This window comes from Anomaloglossus baeobatrachus, chromosome 12 (assembly GCF_048569485.1).
Source record: "Anomaloglossus baeobatrachus isolate aAnoBae1 chromosome 12, aAnoBae1.hap1, whole genome shotgun sequence".
In the NCBI taxonomy this organism is placed as follows: domain Eukaryota; kingdom Metazoa; phylum Chordata; class Amphibia; order Anura; family Aromobatidae; genus Anomaloglossus; species Anomaloglossus baeobatrachus.
Window position 1 is genome coordinate 81485265 of NC_134364.1, and position 17241 is coordinate 81502505.

A 17241-nucleotide genomic window follows, 5' to 3' on the forward strand; every position below is an offset into this window, starting at 1 on the left:
TCATTTGTACTTTATGCCTGTATGCTATACATTGCAATGTACGGTCACCAATCTTGGCTATATACTTCTAGATAGCTAGTCGGCAGCGGCAAAAAAGCAACACAGTTTTCAGTGCTGTTTTTACTACATGGGATGCTGTTCATGACACCGTCCCATTGTGTGCATGCTCCCCTGTAGCACGTCGTCTGCCGGGGTCTCTAGCACTTCGTCTGCCGGGGCTCTACTAGTTGGGGCCAAAGAAACCTCCTGTCAACCCTGTCCATGGACAGGGACGGAGTAGTCATAATATAGAGACTTGCACCCATGGGCAATCTACTTGAACAAAAGGCAGCTCTTCAGGGCTTTGATACTGACATCGCTCTCAATCCGGATACACCGGGTGGTAACGCCATACGGAATGATCCTATACCGTCCACCAATGGAAGGTTGGATCTTTCTCCCTCAGCTGCCCCAGTGGAGATAGGAGACGAACAGGAGAAGTTCCTTTTCAGTGTCTCACGCAGATATTGAGTATTTTTCTGGCCACGCTGACTTCAGAGAAGCAGTCCAGGAACACCACGCTTACCAGATAAGCGTCTTCTCCAAACGTTTTTAGGATACACGTTATCCCTTTTTTCCCCTGACGTGGTCAGCGCTGGACCCAGGGTCCAAAGGTGGATTCTCCAAATTCACAGACAGATGGACTCTGGTTGAAATCTGTCTAGGAGGCTATCGGCGTGTCGGTTGCTCCGGCATCCACAGCCGTATTGGCAACCTAACCTTTTCTGCTGTTCTTGCGCAGCTGACCTTGAGCAGGGACATCTGTACCGCAGAGGCGTCCGTAACCCCGCAATGTCTGCACTGCGACTTACCCTGTTAATGCTGTCCTAAAAGTACAGTCGAGGTTTCGGTCCTTCCCAAGCTCCGGCAGGTCCCAATTGTCCTCGTGCAAAAGGGCTACAAAACCTCAGACGGGCTCAGATTCCGGCCGGGCTCAATCTCGCCCAAGGAAGGCAGTCGGAGGAACCGCTACCAAGGCGGTCTCCTCAGGACTCTCAGCTCTCTCTCTCTCTCTCCGCATCCGCGGTTGATGGCAGACTCCCCCGCCTTTGGCGCCATTTAGCTGCCACAGGTCACAGACCGGTGGGTGACGGACATTGTGCTCACGTGCACAGGACAGTGTTCTGTTCTCGTCCTCCGACTCCATTCTTCAGAACGGCCCCACCTCTCCACCGAGCAGATGCCCTGCTGCAGGCGGTGGACGCTCTAAGAGCAGAAGGAGTGGTGATCCCTGTCCCCCCTCAGGAACGAGGGCGAGGGTTTGTACTCCAATCTCTTTGTGGCTCCAAAAATGGACGGTTCCTTCCGTCCTGTTCTGGTTCTGAAACTGCTCAACGAGCATGCGAACGCCAGGCGGTTCCGGATGGGATCCCTCCGATCCGTCATTGCCTCAATGTCTCGAGGAGACTTCCTTGCCTCAACAGACATCAAAGATGCCTATCTCCACGTGCCAATTGCTACGGAGCACCAACGTTTTCTACGTTTTGTGATAGGAGACGAACATCTTCTGTTCGTAGCTCTGCCATTCAGTCTGGCGACAGCCCCACGGGTGTTCACCAAGGTCATGGCAGCAGTGGTAGCAGTCTTGCACTCTCACGGACACCCGGTGATTCCGTACTTGGACGATCTGCTCGTCAAAGCAACCTCCCTCGAGGCATGCCAACGCAGCCTGAATGTTACGCTGGAGACTCTCCAGACTTTCGGGTGGTTCATCAATTTGGCAAGGTCAAATCTGTCTCCGACTCAATCACTAACGTATCTCGGCATGGAGTTTCATACTCTATCAGCCATAGTGAAGCTTCCGCTGAACCAGCAGCGTTCACTGCGGACAGAGGTGCAGTCTCTCCTTCAAGGCCAGTCGCACCCCTTAAGGCGCCTCATGCACTTCCTAAGGAAGATGGTGGCAGCCATCGAGGCAGTTCTCTTTGCGCAGTTTCATCTGCGCCAACGGCAATGGGACATTCTCCGCCAATGGGATGGGCAGTCAACCTCCCTGGACGGGAAGTCTCCCTTTCCCTGACGGCCGAGGACTCTCTGCAATAGTGGCTTATTCCCACCTCATTGCCATAGCCCCCATCCTGGGCAGTGGTCACGACAGATACGAGTCTGTCAGGGTGGGGAGCAGTTTGTCTCCGCCACATGGCTCAGGGGACGTGGACTCAGCAGGAGTCCACCCTTCAGTTCGATGTGCTGGAAATCGGGGCAGGGTATCTTACCCTATTAGCTTTCCAAAAGTGGCTAGAAGGGAGCAGATCCGAATCCAGTCGGACATCTCCACAGCGGTGGCATACATCAACCGCCAAGGAGGGACACGCAGTCAGCAGCCTTCCAGGAAGTCCGGCGAATCCTCATGTGGGTGGAGGACACAGCATCCACCATATCCGCAGTTCACATCCCGGGCGTAGAAAACTGGGAAGCAGGCTTCCTCAGTCGCCAGGGCATGGACGCGGGGGAATGGTCCCTTCACCCGGACGTGTTTCAGGAAATCTGTTGCCGCTGGGGGGGGGGCCGGACGTCGACCTAATGGCGTCTCGGCACACCAACAAGGTCCCGGCATTTATGGCACGATCGCGCGATCACAGAGCTCTGGCGGCAGACGCCTTAGTGCAAGATTGGTCGCAGTTCCGGCTCACATATGTGTTTCCACTCTGGCACTCTTGCCCAGAGTACTGCGCAAAAATCAGATCCGATTGCAGCCGCGTCATACTCGTCGCACCAGACTGGCCGAGGAGATCGTGGTACCCGGATCTGTGGCATCTCACGGTCGGCCGACCGGGGTCACTACCAGACCGACCAGACTTACTGTCTCAAGGGCCGTTTTCTCCATCGGAATTCTGCGGCCCTGAACCTGACTGTGTGGCTTGTGTGTCCTGGATCCTAGCGTCTTCAGGATTATCCCAAGGGGTCGTTGCCACCATGAGACAGGCTAGGAAGCCCACGTCTGCTAAGATCTACCACAGAACGTGGAAGGTTTTCTTAATCTGGTGCTCTACTCAGGGAGTGTCTCCCTGGCCATTTGCATTGCCTATCTTTCTTTCCTTCCTACAATAGGAGTTAGAAAAGGGCTTGTCGCTAGACTCCCTCAAAGGGCAAGTCTCAGCACTATCCGTGTTTTTTTCAGAAGCGTCTAGCACGTCTTTCTAAGGTGCGCACGTTCCCGCAGGGGGTTTGTCATATCGTACCCCCGTACAAGCGGCCGTTGGATCCATGGGATCTGAACAGGGTTCTAGTTGCTCTCCAGAAGCCGCCTTTCGAGCCTCTGAAGGAAGTTTCCTTTTCTCGCCTGTCACAGAAGGTGGCGTTTCTCGTTGCGATCACATCGCTTCGGCGAGTGTCTGAGCTGGCAGCTCTGTCATCCAAGGCTCCCTTCCTGGTGTTTCACCAGGACAAGGTAGTGCTGCGCATCATTCCGGAGTTTCTCCCTAAGGTAGTATCCTCGTTTCATCTTAATCAGGATATCTCCTTACCGTCCTTTTGCACTCATCCGGTTCACCGGTATGAGAATGATTTACGTTTGCTAGATCTGGTGAGAGCACTCAGAATCTACATTTCACGCACGGCGCCCGTACGCCGTTCCGATGCCCTTGTCGCTGGTACGCGCAAGAGGTTGCAGGCTTCTAAAGCCACCCTGGCTCGATGGATCAAAGAACCAATTCTGGAAGCCTACCGTTTTGCAGGGCTTCCGGTTCTTTCAGGGCTGAAAGCCCATTTAACCAGAGCCGTGAGTGCGTCCTGGGCGCTACGACACCAGGCTTCGGCTCAACAGGTGTGCCAGGCAACTACCTGGTCGAGTCTGCACACTTTCACCAAACATTTTCAGGTGCATACCTATGCTTCGGCGGATGCCAGCTTAGGTAGAAGAGTCCTGCGGGCGGCAGTGACATCCCCGTAGGGGAGGGCTGTTTTGCAGCTCTAACATGAGGTATCTCTTTACCCACCCAGGGACAGCTTTTGGACGTCCCAATCGTCTGGGTCTCCCAATAGAGCGCTGAAGAAGAAGGGAATTTTGTTACTTACCGTAAATTCCTTTTCTTCTAGCTCTTATTGGGAGACCCAGCACCCGCCCTGTTGTCCTTCGGGATTTCTTGGTTGTTTGCGGGTACACATGTTGTTCATGTTGAACGGTTTTTCAGTTCTCCGACGTTATTCGGAGTTAATTTGTTTAAACCAGTTATTGGCTTCCTCCTTCTTGCTTTGGCACTAAAACTGGAGAACCCGTGATACCACGGGGGGGGTATAGCCAGAGGGGGAGGGGCCTTGCACTTTTTAGTGTAGTGCTTTGTGTGGCCTCCAGAGGGCAGTAGCTATACCCCAATCGTCTGGGTCTCCCAATAAGAGCTAGAAGAAAAGGAATTTACGGTAAGTAACAAAATTCCCTTCTTTTTTTTAATAAATGGGGTCCGTCTTATAATGCCTGTGTCCGTCTAACAAATGATATAGAGTATACGTCCCTCATAGCCCCCCCCATCCTAAAATTAGCCCCCTTAATCTGGATATTGCCACCTTATATTGAATATAGCCCCCTTGTGCTGGCACACGTCCCCCAGTGATGCAACATGTCCCCTGTGGCTGGCACACACGCGGCCCCCTGTGGCTGGCACACACGCGGCCCCCTGTGGCTGGCACACACGCGGCCCCCTGTGGCTGGCACACACGCGGCCCCCTGTGGCTGGCACACACGCGGCCCCATGTGGCTGGCACACACGCATCACCCTGTGTTAGATATCGCCCCCATGCTGCTGCTTTTAGTAAAATAAACAGTTTCCTTACCTTCTCCAGCACTGTGCTCCCTCGTGTCCCCCTCCGTGGGGTTGAGCTCCGGCCTCCTGCCTGCATTTCCTAGTTCACGGCCCCAGTCATGTGATCGGCACAGCAGAGTGAAATCTTTGCGTGCATGATCACAGCACCAGGAGGGAGACCGTGGAGACACGCTGGAGGGGGTAAGTAAAGCGTTTTTTATTTTACTGTGGGCAGCAGCATGGGGGCCATAGCTAACACAGGGGTGCATGTGCGATCAAAGGGAGCACAGGCATATATAATATGCGCCGCTCCCCCAGCCCATCGCCGCGGTGCGGTTTCAGCACCACAGTGATGGACAGTGGCTGTGCATATTATATGAGCGTAAGCAGGAGATCAAATACTCCCTCCCGCAGCTTCACCAGCCCCCCCAGCACCACTCCAGAGCGGCCCCCACCTCCCCCTGGACCCTGCAGTATATAATCCGTATATTCGGTTTGTAAGACGCACCCTCTACTTTCCCCCAAAATTTGGGGGAACAAAAGTGCGTCTTATAAAGCGAAAAATACGGTATATATAAATAATGTCCCTCATCCTGCTATGTGCCCCCATTCTGCTATATACCCCCATTCTGCTATATGACCTATGGCACAGAAAAAAAATAAACATTTATACTCCCCTTTCCTCAGCAGCATTGCTCGTCTTCCTGTCAGTGTCAGCAGCAGCGCCGCTGACCTGTGTGGAGCCATTCCCCTGCAGCATCGCGATGTCCTCCTGTCTGCCGGCCCTCTGATGTGTGTGGAGTCTAGCGGTGCGCACAGGGATGACATAATCTCTGTGCTCACCGTTCTCCACACAGATCAGCGGCCCGGCAGACAGGAGGACATCACGATGCTGCTGGGAACGGTGAGTATACCGTACTTATTCACTGCGCCCCACGCTGCTGCTGATGATGATGCGCGGGGATCATTGAATACAGCCGCACATGATCACTCCAGGCTGTAGTTGCCAGGGGTGATCACGCGAGCCGGCTGTTTATTATGCGTGCATCCCCCGCCCATCATCCCGCCCATCATCCCGCCCATCATCCCGCCCATCATCCCGCCCATCATCCCGCCCATCATCCCGCCCATCATCCCGCCCATCTGTCTGTGCCGGCTTCAGCGCTGAGAGATGATGGGCGGGAGGATGCACGCATGTAAAATGAGCGGGCACACGTGGTCACGGCAGGTGCTGCTACAGCCTGTTCATGCAGCCGATGACCCGTTCCACCGCAGCATCCTCATTCCCCGCAGCCATGCCCTATATTCAGACTATAAGACGCACCCCCCACTTTCCCCCAACATTTGGGGGGGAAAAAGTGCGTCTTATAGTCCGAAAAATACGGTAATAAGGATCATTTAATATATTAGTGGAGATAATCCTCCAACTAGGAATCAATGTTGATCTGTATTTGTGGATCGATATGAAGGAGAATAGTCTCAGATCCTACACAAAAGGTTCCCATGTGAGGTCCATAAAGAGCACTAGTTTTCCAAACAAATAAGTGCCAGCAAATGACACCGTAGATAAAAGGATGTACAAACATAAGTAAGAAGAGAAGGGAAAAAAAGTTTGTTCATTCAGTCCAAAGGGATCCATTGTGATTCTTTCTGGAAGATCTGTTTGTTCCAATGGGATTTCTTTATCGTTCCTTATGGGAGACCCAAACCATGGGTGTATAGCTACTGCCTCCGGAGGACACACAAAGTACTACACTCAAACGTGTAGCTCCTCCCTCCGGCTATATACACCCCCTGGATGACAATCTACCCAGTTCAATGCTTTGTGTTTCAGGAGGTCACACACACTTGCATTCTCTGATATTTTTTTATTTTTTTCATTTTTATTTTTAAAGATTTGGAAGAAAAGCGGGTCCAGTCTGGACTCCCGGCATGTCCCTTCACGCCCCACTCTGCGGGGTGCTGTTAAGGTTGACTTTAATAAGGCTGGAGCCTTCACATGCCGAGCTCCTTCGCATCCTCTGTCGAGGCTCTGTTTGAAGTGGCAGCCATCACGGTCCTCTCTGCTTGCAGGAGGCCGGCTCCATCCGCAGCCCTGTCTGGTCCCTGCTGGAAGGAGCGTTTACCCCCCTCTCCAGGGACATGGCCCTGCGTCTCAAGAGCTAAGTATTGAGACGTTTTTCAGGGGTCCCGGGTACTTTTATTTGGGGGACAGTATGTGTTGTAACTTTACTGTAAATTTCGGCCGGTTCTGGGAGTTTCCTCTGAGAACCGCGCCGAAGGTGCCTGCTGCTCGGCCGCGTTTTGAAATCTAGGCCCCGGCTTCAGTTTGGGCCTAGTTTCGTTTTCGGCTCCCTGCATGTTTTGCATACGGCGCCGCCCACCGCCCGGCCAGCAGAGGGGAGGACTCTCCTCTCTGGGGAGATGTGCCCTCCCCTGTACCTCGTCCTGTATCTCTCTGCCCTCCGTTTCCCGCTCCTGGGCTTATACACGCCCCCCCTCCTCCTCCCAGCGCCATTTTCTCAGTGTTCTTACACTGGACGGCGCTGGGAGCTGCAGCTGTTGCTGTTTTGGGAAAGCTGTCGCTTCATTGGGACTTGGAGCTGTGGAATCTGGAGGGCACACAGAGTGGTGTGGTAAGCCACAACCTCTGGTTGTGGGCTTTTTATATACACTTTCAGGCATTCTACAGGAGTGTTTTATTGCTGCAGAGCCCCCCCATCAGCAGCATGTCTGTCACCCGGAGCATGGCTGCAAACATGTATGCTTTTTGCACTGCATGTAAGCGCATTCTGCCAGAGCCGAGCACATTCCCACATTGTGATGCCTGTGCTAACATGGTTGTGTCTCAGCCTGGAGCCTCCGCAGGGGTCCCTCCGGCTGCTCCGGCCCCGGTGGCTGAACCCCCGGCTTGGGTAGCATCCTTTTCACAAGCTATTTCCAAGTCTTTTGCCGACTCTATGGGGCAGCTGTCCCGGACACTGCTGTCTATGCATCAGCCCACCAGAGTCAGAGGAACAAACCTCTCTGGTAGAGATTCACCAGTTTACCTCTCCTAAGAAAGCTAAAAGTATGTTTTTTAACCACTCCAGCTTTCAGACCACTGTTAACAAGCCCAGGGCCTGTCCTGACAAACGCTTTCTGAAGCGTAGTTCAGATGACCGTTTTCCTTTTCCACCAGAGGTGGTTAAGGAATTGGCCCAGTCCCCAAAGGTGGACCCTCCGGTGTCCAGAATCTCAGCCCGCACAGTCGTAGCTGTGGCTGATGGCACTTCTCTTAAAAATCCCACTGACCGCCAGGTTGACCTTCTGGCCAAGTCTGTATATGAGGCGGCAGGAGCCTCGTTCTCCCCGTCTTTTGCGGCAGTATGGGCTCTTAAGGCAGTCTCTGCCTCTCTGGCGGAGATGCATTCACTCACCAGGGACTCTATTCCTGAGATGGATGCCTTAACTTCTCAAGCTTCGGCTTTTGCATCCTACGCCATGTCTGCCATCCTGGAGGCTTCTCACCGCACGGCGGTGGCCTCCGCTAACTCCCTCGCGATCCGCAGGATCTTGTGGCTTCGAGAGTGGAAAGCAGACGCTTCCTCTAAGAAGTACCTTGCGAGACTCCCTTTTGCTGGGTCCCGGCTGTTTGGAGAACAGCTGGATGACATAATTAAGGAAGCTACTGGCGGAAAGAGTACTTCCTTGCCGCAAACTAAGGCCAGGAAACCGGTCCAGAGCAGGAACCAATCGAATTTTCGTTCCTTTCGTTCCTCTAACTGGTCAGCCTCTAAGCCCTCGACCTCGTCCACTTCCGCAGCCAAGGATCGTAAACCCAACTGGCGCGCAAAGCCGCGTCCTCAAAAGGCCGGAGGAGCCGCTGCCACTAAGGCAGCCTCCTCTTGACTATCTGCCTACGCCAGCAACATCCTTGGTCGGTGGCAGGCTCTCCCACTTTGGCGACGTGTGGTTTCAACACGTCTCCGATCAGTGGGTGCGGGATATCATCTCCCACGGCTACAGGATAGAATTTTCTTCCAGCCCGCCAAACAGATTTTTTCTGTCCACCCCCCCCCCCCTGCTCCAAAGCCGCCGCCTTCTCTCAGGCCGTGGCATCCCTGCAGGCCAACGGTGTAATTGTTCCGGTTCCCGCCCGGGAACGGTTCAGCGGTTTCTACTCAAACCTCTTTCTAGTCCCCAAAAAGGACGGTTCCTTCCGGCCCATCCTGGATCTCAAGCTTCTCAACAAGCACGTTCAGGTGCGGCACTTTCGCATGGAATCTCTGAGATCGGTCATTGCCTCAATGACCCAAGGAGATTTTCTGGCATCCATCGACATCAGAGATGCCTATCTGCATGTTCCTATTGCGGTTTCGCACCAGCGTTGGCTACGCTTTGCAATCGGAGAGGAACATTTCCAATTCGTGGCTCTCCCCTTCGGCCTAGCCACGGCCCCTCGAGTATTCACAAAGGTCATGGCAGCAGTGGTTGCGGTCCTGCACCTCCAGGGGTTGGCAGTGATTCCTTACCTGGACGACCTTCTAGTCAAGGCCTCATCCAGTGCAGACTGCCAGCGGAGTGTCTCGCTCACTCTCGCCACTCTAGTCCAGTTCGGGTGGCTTGTCAATTTGCCCAAGTCCACTCTGATTCCAACCCAGAAACTCGAGTACCTAGGGATGCAATTCGAGACTCTGCCGGCACTTGTGAAGCTGCCCTTAGTCAAACAGCAGTCTCTTCGCCTGGCGGTACGCTCTCTGCTGAGGCACCGCCGTCATTCCATCAGACACCTCATGCGAGTGCTGGGTCAGATGGTGGCGTCAATGGAAGCGGTTCCCTTTGCTCAGTTCCATCTGCGTCCCCTGCAGCTGGACATCCTCCGCTGTTGGGACAAGCGGATCTCTTCCTTGCACAGGCTGGTGGCTCTGTCGCCACAAACCAGGAGCTCTCTTCAGTGGTGGCTTCGGCCCCTCTCTCTGTCACAGGGACGCTCCTTCCTGACTCCGTCCTGGGTAATCCTCACCACGGATGCCAGTCTCTCCGGTTGGGGAGCAGTATTTCTCCATCACCGAGCACAGGGCACTTGGACTCCGTCCGAATCAGCCCTCTCAATCAATGTGCTGGAGATCAGAGCTGTGTTTCTAGCTCTCCTAGCCTTTCACCACCTGTTGGTGGGCAAGCAAATCAGAGTCCAGTCAGACAACGGTTGCCTACATCAATCACCAGGGCGGGACTCACAGCCGTCTGGCGATGCTGGAGGTTCAACGAATACTCCAGTGGACGGAGCACTCGAAGTCCACCATATCTGCAGTCCACATCCCAGGCGTAGAAAACTGGGAGGCCGATTATCTCAGCCGTCAAACCGTAGACGGCGGCGAGTGGGTCCTGCATCCGTCAGTGTTCAAATCACTCTGCCGCAAGTGGGGCACTCCAGAGGTAGATCTAATGGCATCCCGGCACAACAACAAGGTTCCGGTTTACGTGGCTCGCTCCCACGATCCTCAAGCCTTCGCAGCAGACGCACTGGTTCAAGATTGGTCTCAGTTCCATCTGGCCTATGTGTTTCCCCCTCTAGCGCTCTTGCCCAGGGTTCTGCGCAAGATCAGAATGGAGGGCCGTCGAGTCATGCTCATTGCTCCGGACTGGCCCAGGCGAGCGTAGTACCCAGACCTGCTCCGTCTGTCCGTAGAGGTGCCGTGGCGTCTCCCGGACCGCCCAGACCTTCTCTCTCAAGGTCCGTTCTTCCGCCAGAATTCTGCGGCTCTCAGATTGACGGCGTGGCTCTTGAGTCCTGGATCCTGACGGCTTCAGGCATTCCCTCTGAGGTCATCTCCACCATGACTCAGGCTCGGAAGTCTTCCTCGGCCAAGATTTACCACAGGACTTGGAAAATTTTCCTGTCCTGGTGTCGTTCGTCCGGCCATGCCCCTTGGCCGTTCTCCTTGCCGACCATCCTGTCTTTTCTACAGTCCGGTCTACAGCTAGGACTGTCCCTCAATTCCCTCAAGGGACAGGTGTCGGCTCTGTCGGTATTGTTCCAGCGGCGTATCGCCCGACTGGCTCAGGTGCGCACCTTCATGCAGGGCGCATCTCACATCATTCCTCCCTACCGGCGGCCCTTGGATCCCTGGGACCTTAATCTGGTCCTCACGGCCTTACAGAAACCCCCCTTTGAGCCTCTCAGGGAAGTTCCCTTGTCTAGACTTTCACAGAAAGTTGTTTTTCTAGTAGCCATAACTTCTCTCAGGAGAGTTTCGGATTTGGCTGCGCTCTCTTCAGAATACCCCTTTTTGGTGTTTCACCCAGACAAGGTGGTTCTTCGTCCGACTCCGGACTTTCTCCCTAAGGTGGTGTCTCCTTTCCACCTTAACCAGGACATTTCATTGCCTTCTCTTTGTCCGGCCCCGGTGCATCGCTTTGAGAAGGCGTTGCACTCCTTAGATTTGGTGCGGGCGCTCCGAATCTGTGTCACGCACCGCTGTTTTTCGGCGCTGCACATCTCTTTTTGTGCTAACCACTGGTCAGCGCAAGGGTCTCGCTGCTTCTAAACCGACTCTAGCTCGTTGGATCAGGTCGGCTATCTCCGATGCCTACCAGTGTTCTCAGGTGCCTCCCCCGCCGGGGATTAAGGCGCACTCGACCAGAGCTGTCGGTGCCTCCTGGGCTTTCAGGCACCAGGCTACGGCTCAGCAGGTTTGTCAGGCTGCCACATGGTCCAGTCTGCACACTTTTTCGAAGCACTACCAGGTGCATGCTCATGCTTCGGCAGATGCGAGCTTGGGCAGACGCATTCTTCAGGCGGCTGTCGCAAATTTGTGAAGTTAGGTTTTGCCTACTTCTCAGTTTGGTTTATTTCCCGCCCATGGACTGCTTTGGAACGTCCCATGGTTTGGGTCTCCCATAAGGAACGATAAAGAAAAAGAGAATTTTGTTTACTTACCGTAAATTCTTTTTCTTATAGTTCCGACATGGGAGACCCAGCACCCTCCCTGTTGCCTGTTGGCAGTTTTTTGTTTCGTGTGTTTCACCGGCTGTTGTTAGTAGACAGAGTTCTGGTCTTTCCGAGTTTTACTCTTTCTCTACTTATGGGTGGATGTCCTCCTTCAGCTTTTGCACTGAACTGGGTAGATTGTCATCCAGGGGGTGTATATAGCCGGAGGGAGGAGCTACACGTTTGAGTGTAGTACTTTGTGTGTCCTCCGGAGGCAGTAGCTATACACCCATGGTTTGGGTCTCCCATGTCGGAACTATAAGAAAAAGAATTTACGGTAAGTAACAAAATTCTCTTTTTTGTCCTGTAACATTGTCATTGAGGTTCTAAAATTTTCATTGCGTTGATGGTATTACCAAACAAGTTGAGGTGTCTCTCTTATGTCTACTGCGCCCAAGGTGCTCCCCAATTTGTTTTCTGAGCTCCCTTTTTGGTTATGTATACACAGTTGTATGGACATGTGGCTAAGTACAGCCCCCGGATGGATTTACAGTTGGCAAAATATCTTATATAATCCTATATAATCCTGTTTGCCTGTGATGACACTGGGGAAAGATTTGCCCGGTATAATCTAATTACAGACGCTGCAGTCACCACAACGTAAGGTACCAATTGGCTCCCTATCCAGCCATGTACCCTGTTGTTTGGGTCTGGTGTAGTAGCTGTGAATCAGTTGTTCCCCAATTGAGCCACCCCCTCCTATATGAAATCATGGGTCGCGGCAGTAATAACAGGGCTATGGAGTTGGTAAGTAGGAGTTAGCTAACCTGAATGGTAAAGTCCGGGGTCCGTACCCATGGGTTAGTAAAGGAGAGGCATCTGTCAGACACCCCCATTACTAACACACACACACACACACACACACACACACACACACACACACACACACACACACACACACACACACACACACACACACACACACACACACACACACACACACTCACTCACTAGTTTCTTTAAATAAACACTCTGTTCACAAATTTAATTTAAAAATTCTTGGAAGTTCCAGTGTAATCCAGTGGTGTAATGTCCCATGGCTCCCATTGATTTCTATGACATCTCGTGCTAAGAACGTTCTCAGAACAAGGCTCTGTAGGTCACTGCCAGTCAGCGGCAGCCCGCAATTTCTTACAAGCTACACAGCGACCCCTTTATCTCCACTCAGTAAAGTGCCTGTACACATTAACATACATTGAATTTATTTGCAGGAGGCCAAAAGGTGTCAGTATGAGCGGCTCCAGCCCTGCAGCCACCATGAGCCTGCGTGAGTACAAGTAAATTATTCTTTGTAATAATGTCATTAACTTCTTATTTGTGCACTGAATCTTTCTGACATAAGAGCTATTGTCACGTGTCCCTCTATATGCAGCCGACACGAGTGTTAAGGTGATGTCACACACAGCGACAACAACGTTGCTGCTACGTCACCATTTTCTGTGACGTAGCAGCGACTTCCCGCCGCTGTGTGTGACATCCAGCAATGACCCGGCCCCTGCTGTGAGGTCGCCGCTCGTTGCTGAATGTCCTGCTTCATTTTTTGGTTGTCGCTCTCCCGCTGTGAAGTGCACATCGCTGTGTGTGACAGCGAGAGAGCGACGAAATGAAGCGAGCAGGAGCCGGCATCTGGCAGCTGCGGTAAGCTGTAACCAAGGTAAACATCGGGTAACCAAGAAGCCCTTACCTTGGTTACCCGATATTTACCTTCGTTACCAGCATCCGCTGCTCTCGCTGCCAGTGCCGGCTCCCTGCTCTCTGCACATGTAGCTGCAGTACACATCGGGTAATTAACCCCATGTGTACTGTGGCTAGGAGTGCAGGGAGCCAGCGCTAAGCAGTGTGTGGCTCTCTGCTCTCTGCACATGCAGCACAGCGGCGCGTGTCGTTATGATCGCTGCTGCTTCTGCTGTGTTTGACAGCTAAGCAGCGATCATAACAGCGACTTACAAGGTCGCTGTTACGTCACATAAAATGGTGACGTAACAGCGACGTCGTTGTCGCTATGTGTGAACCCAGCTTTACAGTATTTGGAGTCTGACTGCCCACAAAATCCAAAAGGAAAGAGCAGATTGGCAAAATCTAGATTATACAATTTTGTATTGCCTATAAGGAGCCTGCTTGTGGTCACAGTGCCAGTAGACTGGTACACACAGAGGTCCCGCTAATGCATCTGTGGCGCCTGTAAATCCTTATATACACCAGTGTCATGTGTTTTACTACATATGAGACTGAACGCTGAACATAAGGTGAGCCCATCCCTCTCTGGCAGGAGTGGTACTATGGAGCCCACATTGCCGGCTGAATGCCAGGATTCCTGTGTCCTGGTACGTTTATTACCATCCGTACTGCAGAGCCTGGCACCCAGGAAAGAGGTGCTGGGAGGTCAGCGATCAGTGAGGAGGGGGGACTAATAGAGCACTATGTCCCTGAGACTGATAGCTACGGTATGTGACCTATGTACTATAAAACTGAAATGCTGCAATCTTACATGCTCCTTCTTGTCTAAACACACTCCTCAACATTGCTAAGAGGAGTATATTTACCCTTCTGTAGAATATGTAGTGCCCCCTCTGGGTACTCCTGGGTAGGGCTAATATTTGGGGGATTTTTTTTCTTCTGCAATGATAGACTTGTACATTTATGGTTTTATCACAAAAAATGTGATTAGGTATTAAAGGGAACCTGTCACCACTTTTTTGGCCTATAAGCTGCGGCCACCACCACCGGGCTCTTATATACAGCATTGTAACATGTTGTATATAAGAGCCCAGGCTGGGAGTATAACATAAAAATCACTTTATAAGACTTACCTAATGGTCACTCGGATGGCCTAATGGGTGTCTACGTTCTCCGGTTCAGGCGCCTCCCCTTTCGGCCATCTTCGTCCTCTTTTCTGAAGCCTGTGTGCATGACGCGTCCTACGTCGTACACACTCGCCGATCCTGCGCAGGCGCACTACAATACTTTGATCTGCCCTGCTCAGGACCTGAATGCTGGCGAGTGTGGATGACGCCGGACGCGTCATGCACTGCAGCTAGAGAAGAAGGACGAAGATGGCCAAAAGAGGCGGCGCCGGCATCGGACAACGGAGATGCCCATATGGCCAACCGCGCGACCGTTGGGTAAGTATTATAAAGTATTTTTCTTTGTCGCTCCATTGGGAGACCCAGACAATTGGGTGTATAGCTTCTGCCTCCGGAGGCCACACAAAGTATTACACTTAAAAGTGTAAACCCCTCCCCTCTGCCTATACACCCCCCCCGTGCATCACGGGCTCCTCAGTTTTTATGCTTTGTGCGAAGGAGGCACACATGCACGCAAGCTCCACAATTTAGTCAGCAGCAGCTGCTGACTATATCGGATGGAAGAAAAGAGGGCCCATAACAGGGCCCCCGGCATGCTCCCTTCTCACCCCACTCTGGTCGGCGGTGCTGTTAAGGTTGAGGTACCCATTGCGGGTACATAGGCAGGAGCCCACATGCAGTTTTCCTTCCCCATCCCTTAGGGGCTCTGGGTGAAGTGGGATCCTAACCGGTCACCAGGCACTGGGACCGTGCTCCCTCCGCAGCCCCTGGGGGAATCTGCTGGACAGGAGACCGGGTATCGTCAGGGACAGGCCCTGCTCCTCTAAGGTACTCTGTGTCCCCTTGGGGACGGCGCATAGAGCGCCTGTGTTATGGACGCTGCAGCAGCTGCTGGGTGTGTTGGTGCGCCGGGATTACCGCGCTGACCGCACTTGTTTGCCGGCCGCGCTTATAACTTTACTCCCCGGCTTTTGCGGCCTAGTACCGCATACTCCCGCCCCCGGGCCTGCCAGTCAGGGGTAAGGGCGGGACGCTGCATTGGACGTCAGCGCTGAGGGCTGGAGCATACTTCGTATTCTCCTCCCCCCTCACTGAGCACCGTGGGGCACCAGATTCCCGCACTTTCTGAGGCACGCCCACGGCCCCCTCCTCCTCTCAGAACGCTGGCAGCCATTTCTATCAGCACTTCAGACGCTGGAGAATTTCAGAGGGGAGTCAACACCGAGCTCCACAGCTCTGGGAGGCCCGGGCAGGGAATCTGGTGGTCACACAACCGCTGCGGGCGGTCGGTAAGCCGCACCTGTTACTAGGTGCTGGCCCCCCTGGGTGCCGAAGTGTATATTTATATGCTTATATTGTATACATTTACTCTGTACGGCCGCACTATTTGCTTTGGCTATATACCCTCACTGATTGCTCTAAGGGGAGACAACAGCATGTCGTCCGCAAAAAGCAAGGGTGCCAAGGCACAGGCTTACTTTGCAACCTGTACCTCATGTGCGGCTATGCTACCTGCAGGTTCCACCTACCCTCATTGTGTGCAATGTTCGGCCCCTGTGACACTCACTCAGCCGGAGCCTCTGCCACTGGTGGGACCCCCGGCCCAGGTGGAACCACCTGCTGCCACTGTCCAGGTGTCAGGCACAGAGTTTGCAGTATTCGCTGACAAACTGTCTGAGTCTATGGATAAATGGTCTGCTAAGATACTAGAAGCTTTGCAGTCCAGACCGGTAACACAGGCCCCGGGCACAGTTGAATCATTGACCCCAGGCCCCCCTCGGTTGGAGCAGCAAAGTGCTCCTGGGGCGACTCATAGGTCCCACGGTGAGGACTCCGACACGGACCGCAGTCTCAGACCGGCTAAGCGGGCTCGCTGGGAGCTTCCCTCTACTTCATCACACTGTTCAGGGTCTCAGCATGAGGACTCTCTGGAGGATGAAGCGGAGGTGGCAGATCAGGGCTCTGATCCTGACACCGCTCTCAACCTTGATACACCTGAAGGGGACGCCATAGTAAACGACCTTATAGCGTCCATCAATCAGGTGTTGGATCTTTCTCCTCCAGCTCCTCCGATTGAGGAGTAAGCTTCTCAACAGGAGAAATTCCATTTTAGGTTTCCCAAGCGTCCACGGAGTGGGTTCCTTGATCACTCCGACTTCAGAGATACAGTCGAGAAACACCGAGCCTTTCCAGATAAGCGCTTTACTAAGCGCCTTTAATGACACACGTTATCCCTTCCCCCCTGACGTAGTCAAGGGTTGGGCTCAGTGTCCCAAGGTGGATCCTCCAGTCTCTAGGCTGGCGGTTAGATCCATAGTTGCAGTGGCAGATGGTGCATCACTCAAGGATGCCACTGACAGGCAGATAGAGCTACTGATGAAATCCATCTATGAAGCTATTGGCGCGTCCTTTGCTCCGGCATTCGCAGCCGTATGGGTACTCCAAGCTATCTCAGCTTGTCAGTCTGAGATTAATGCAGTCACACGTGCCTCTACTCCGCAAGTTGTGTCCTTAACCTCTCAGGCATCGGCCTTTGCGTCCTACGCCATGAATGCTGTCCTGGACTCTGCGAGCCGTACGGCGGTAGCATCCGCCAATTCGGTGGCAGTCCGCAGGGCCATGTGGCTACGTGAATGGAAGGCAGACTCTGCTTCCAAAAAGTTCTTAACCGGGTTGCCATTTTCTG

At 53.3% G+C, this 17241-nt stretch overlaps 1 protein-coding gene across 2 annotated transcripts in view; it reads left to right on the forward strand.

Moving 5' to 3' along the window:
- G2E3 (G2/M-phase specific E3 ubiquitin protein ligase) overlaps positions 1–17241 on the forward strand; it is a 196808-nt gene that overhangs the window by 13481 nt on the left and 166086 nt on the right. For both annotated transcript variants that reach the window (XM_075330240.1, XM_075330239.1), the window contains exon 3: positions 12963–13018. In XM_075330240.1, coding sequence (XP_075186355.1) covers positions 12982–13018 — 37 coding nt within the window. In that variant the 5' untranslated portion in view covers positions 12963–12981. The remainder of the gene's footprint in view (positions 1–12962; positions 13019–17241) is intronic.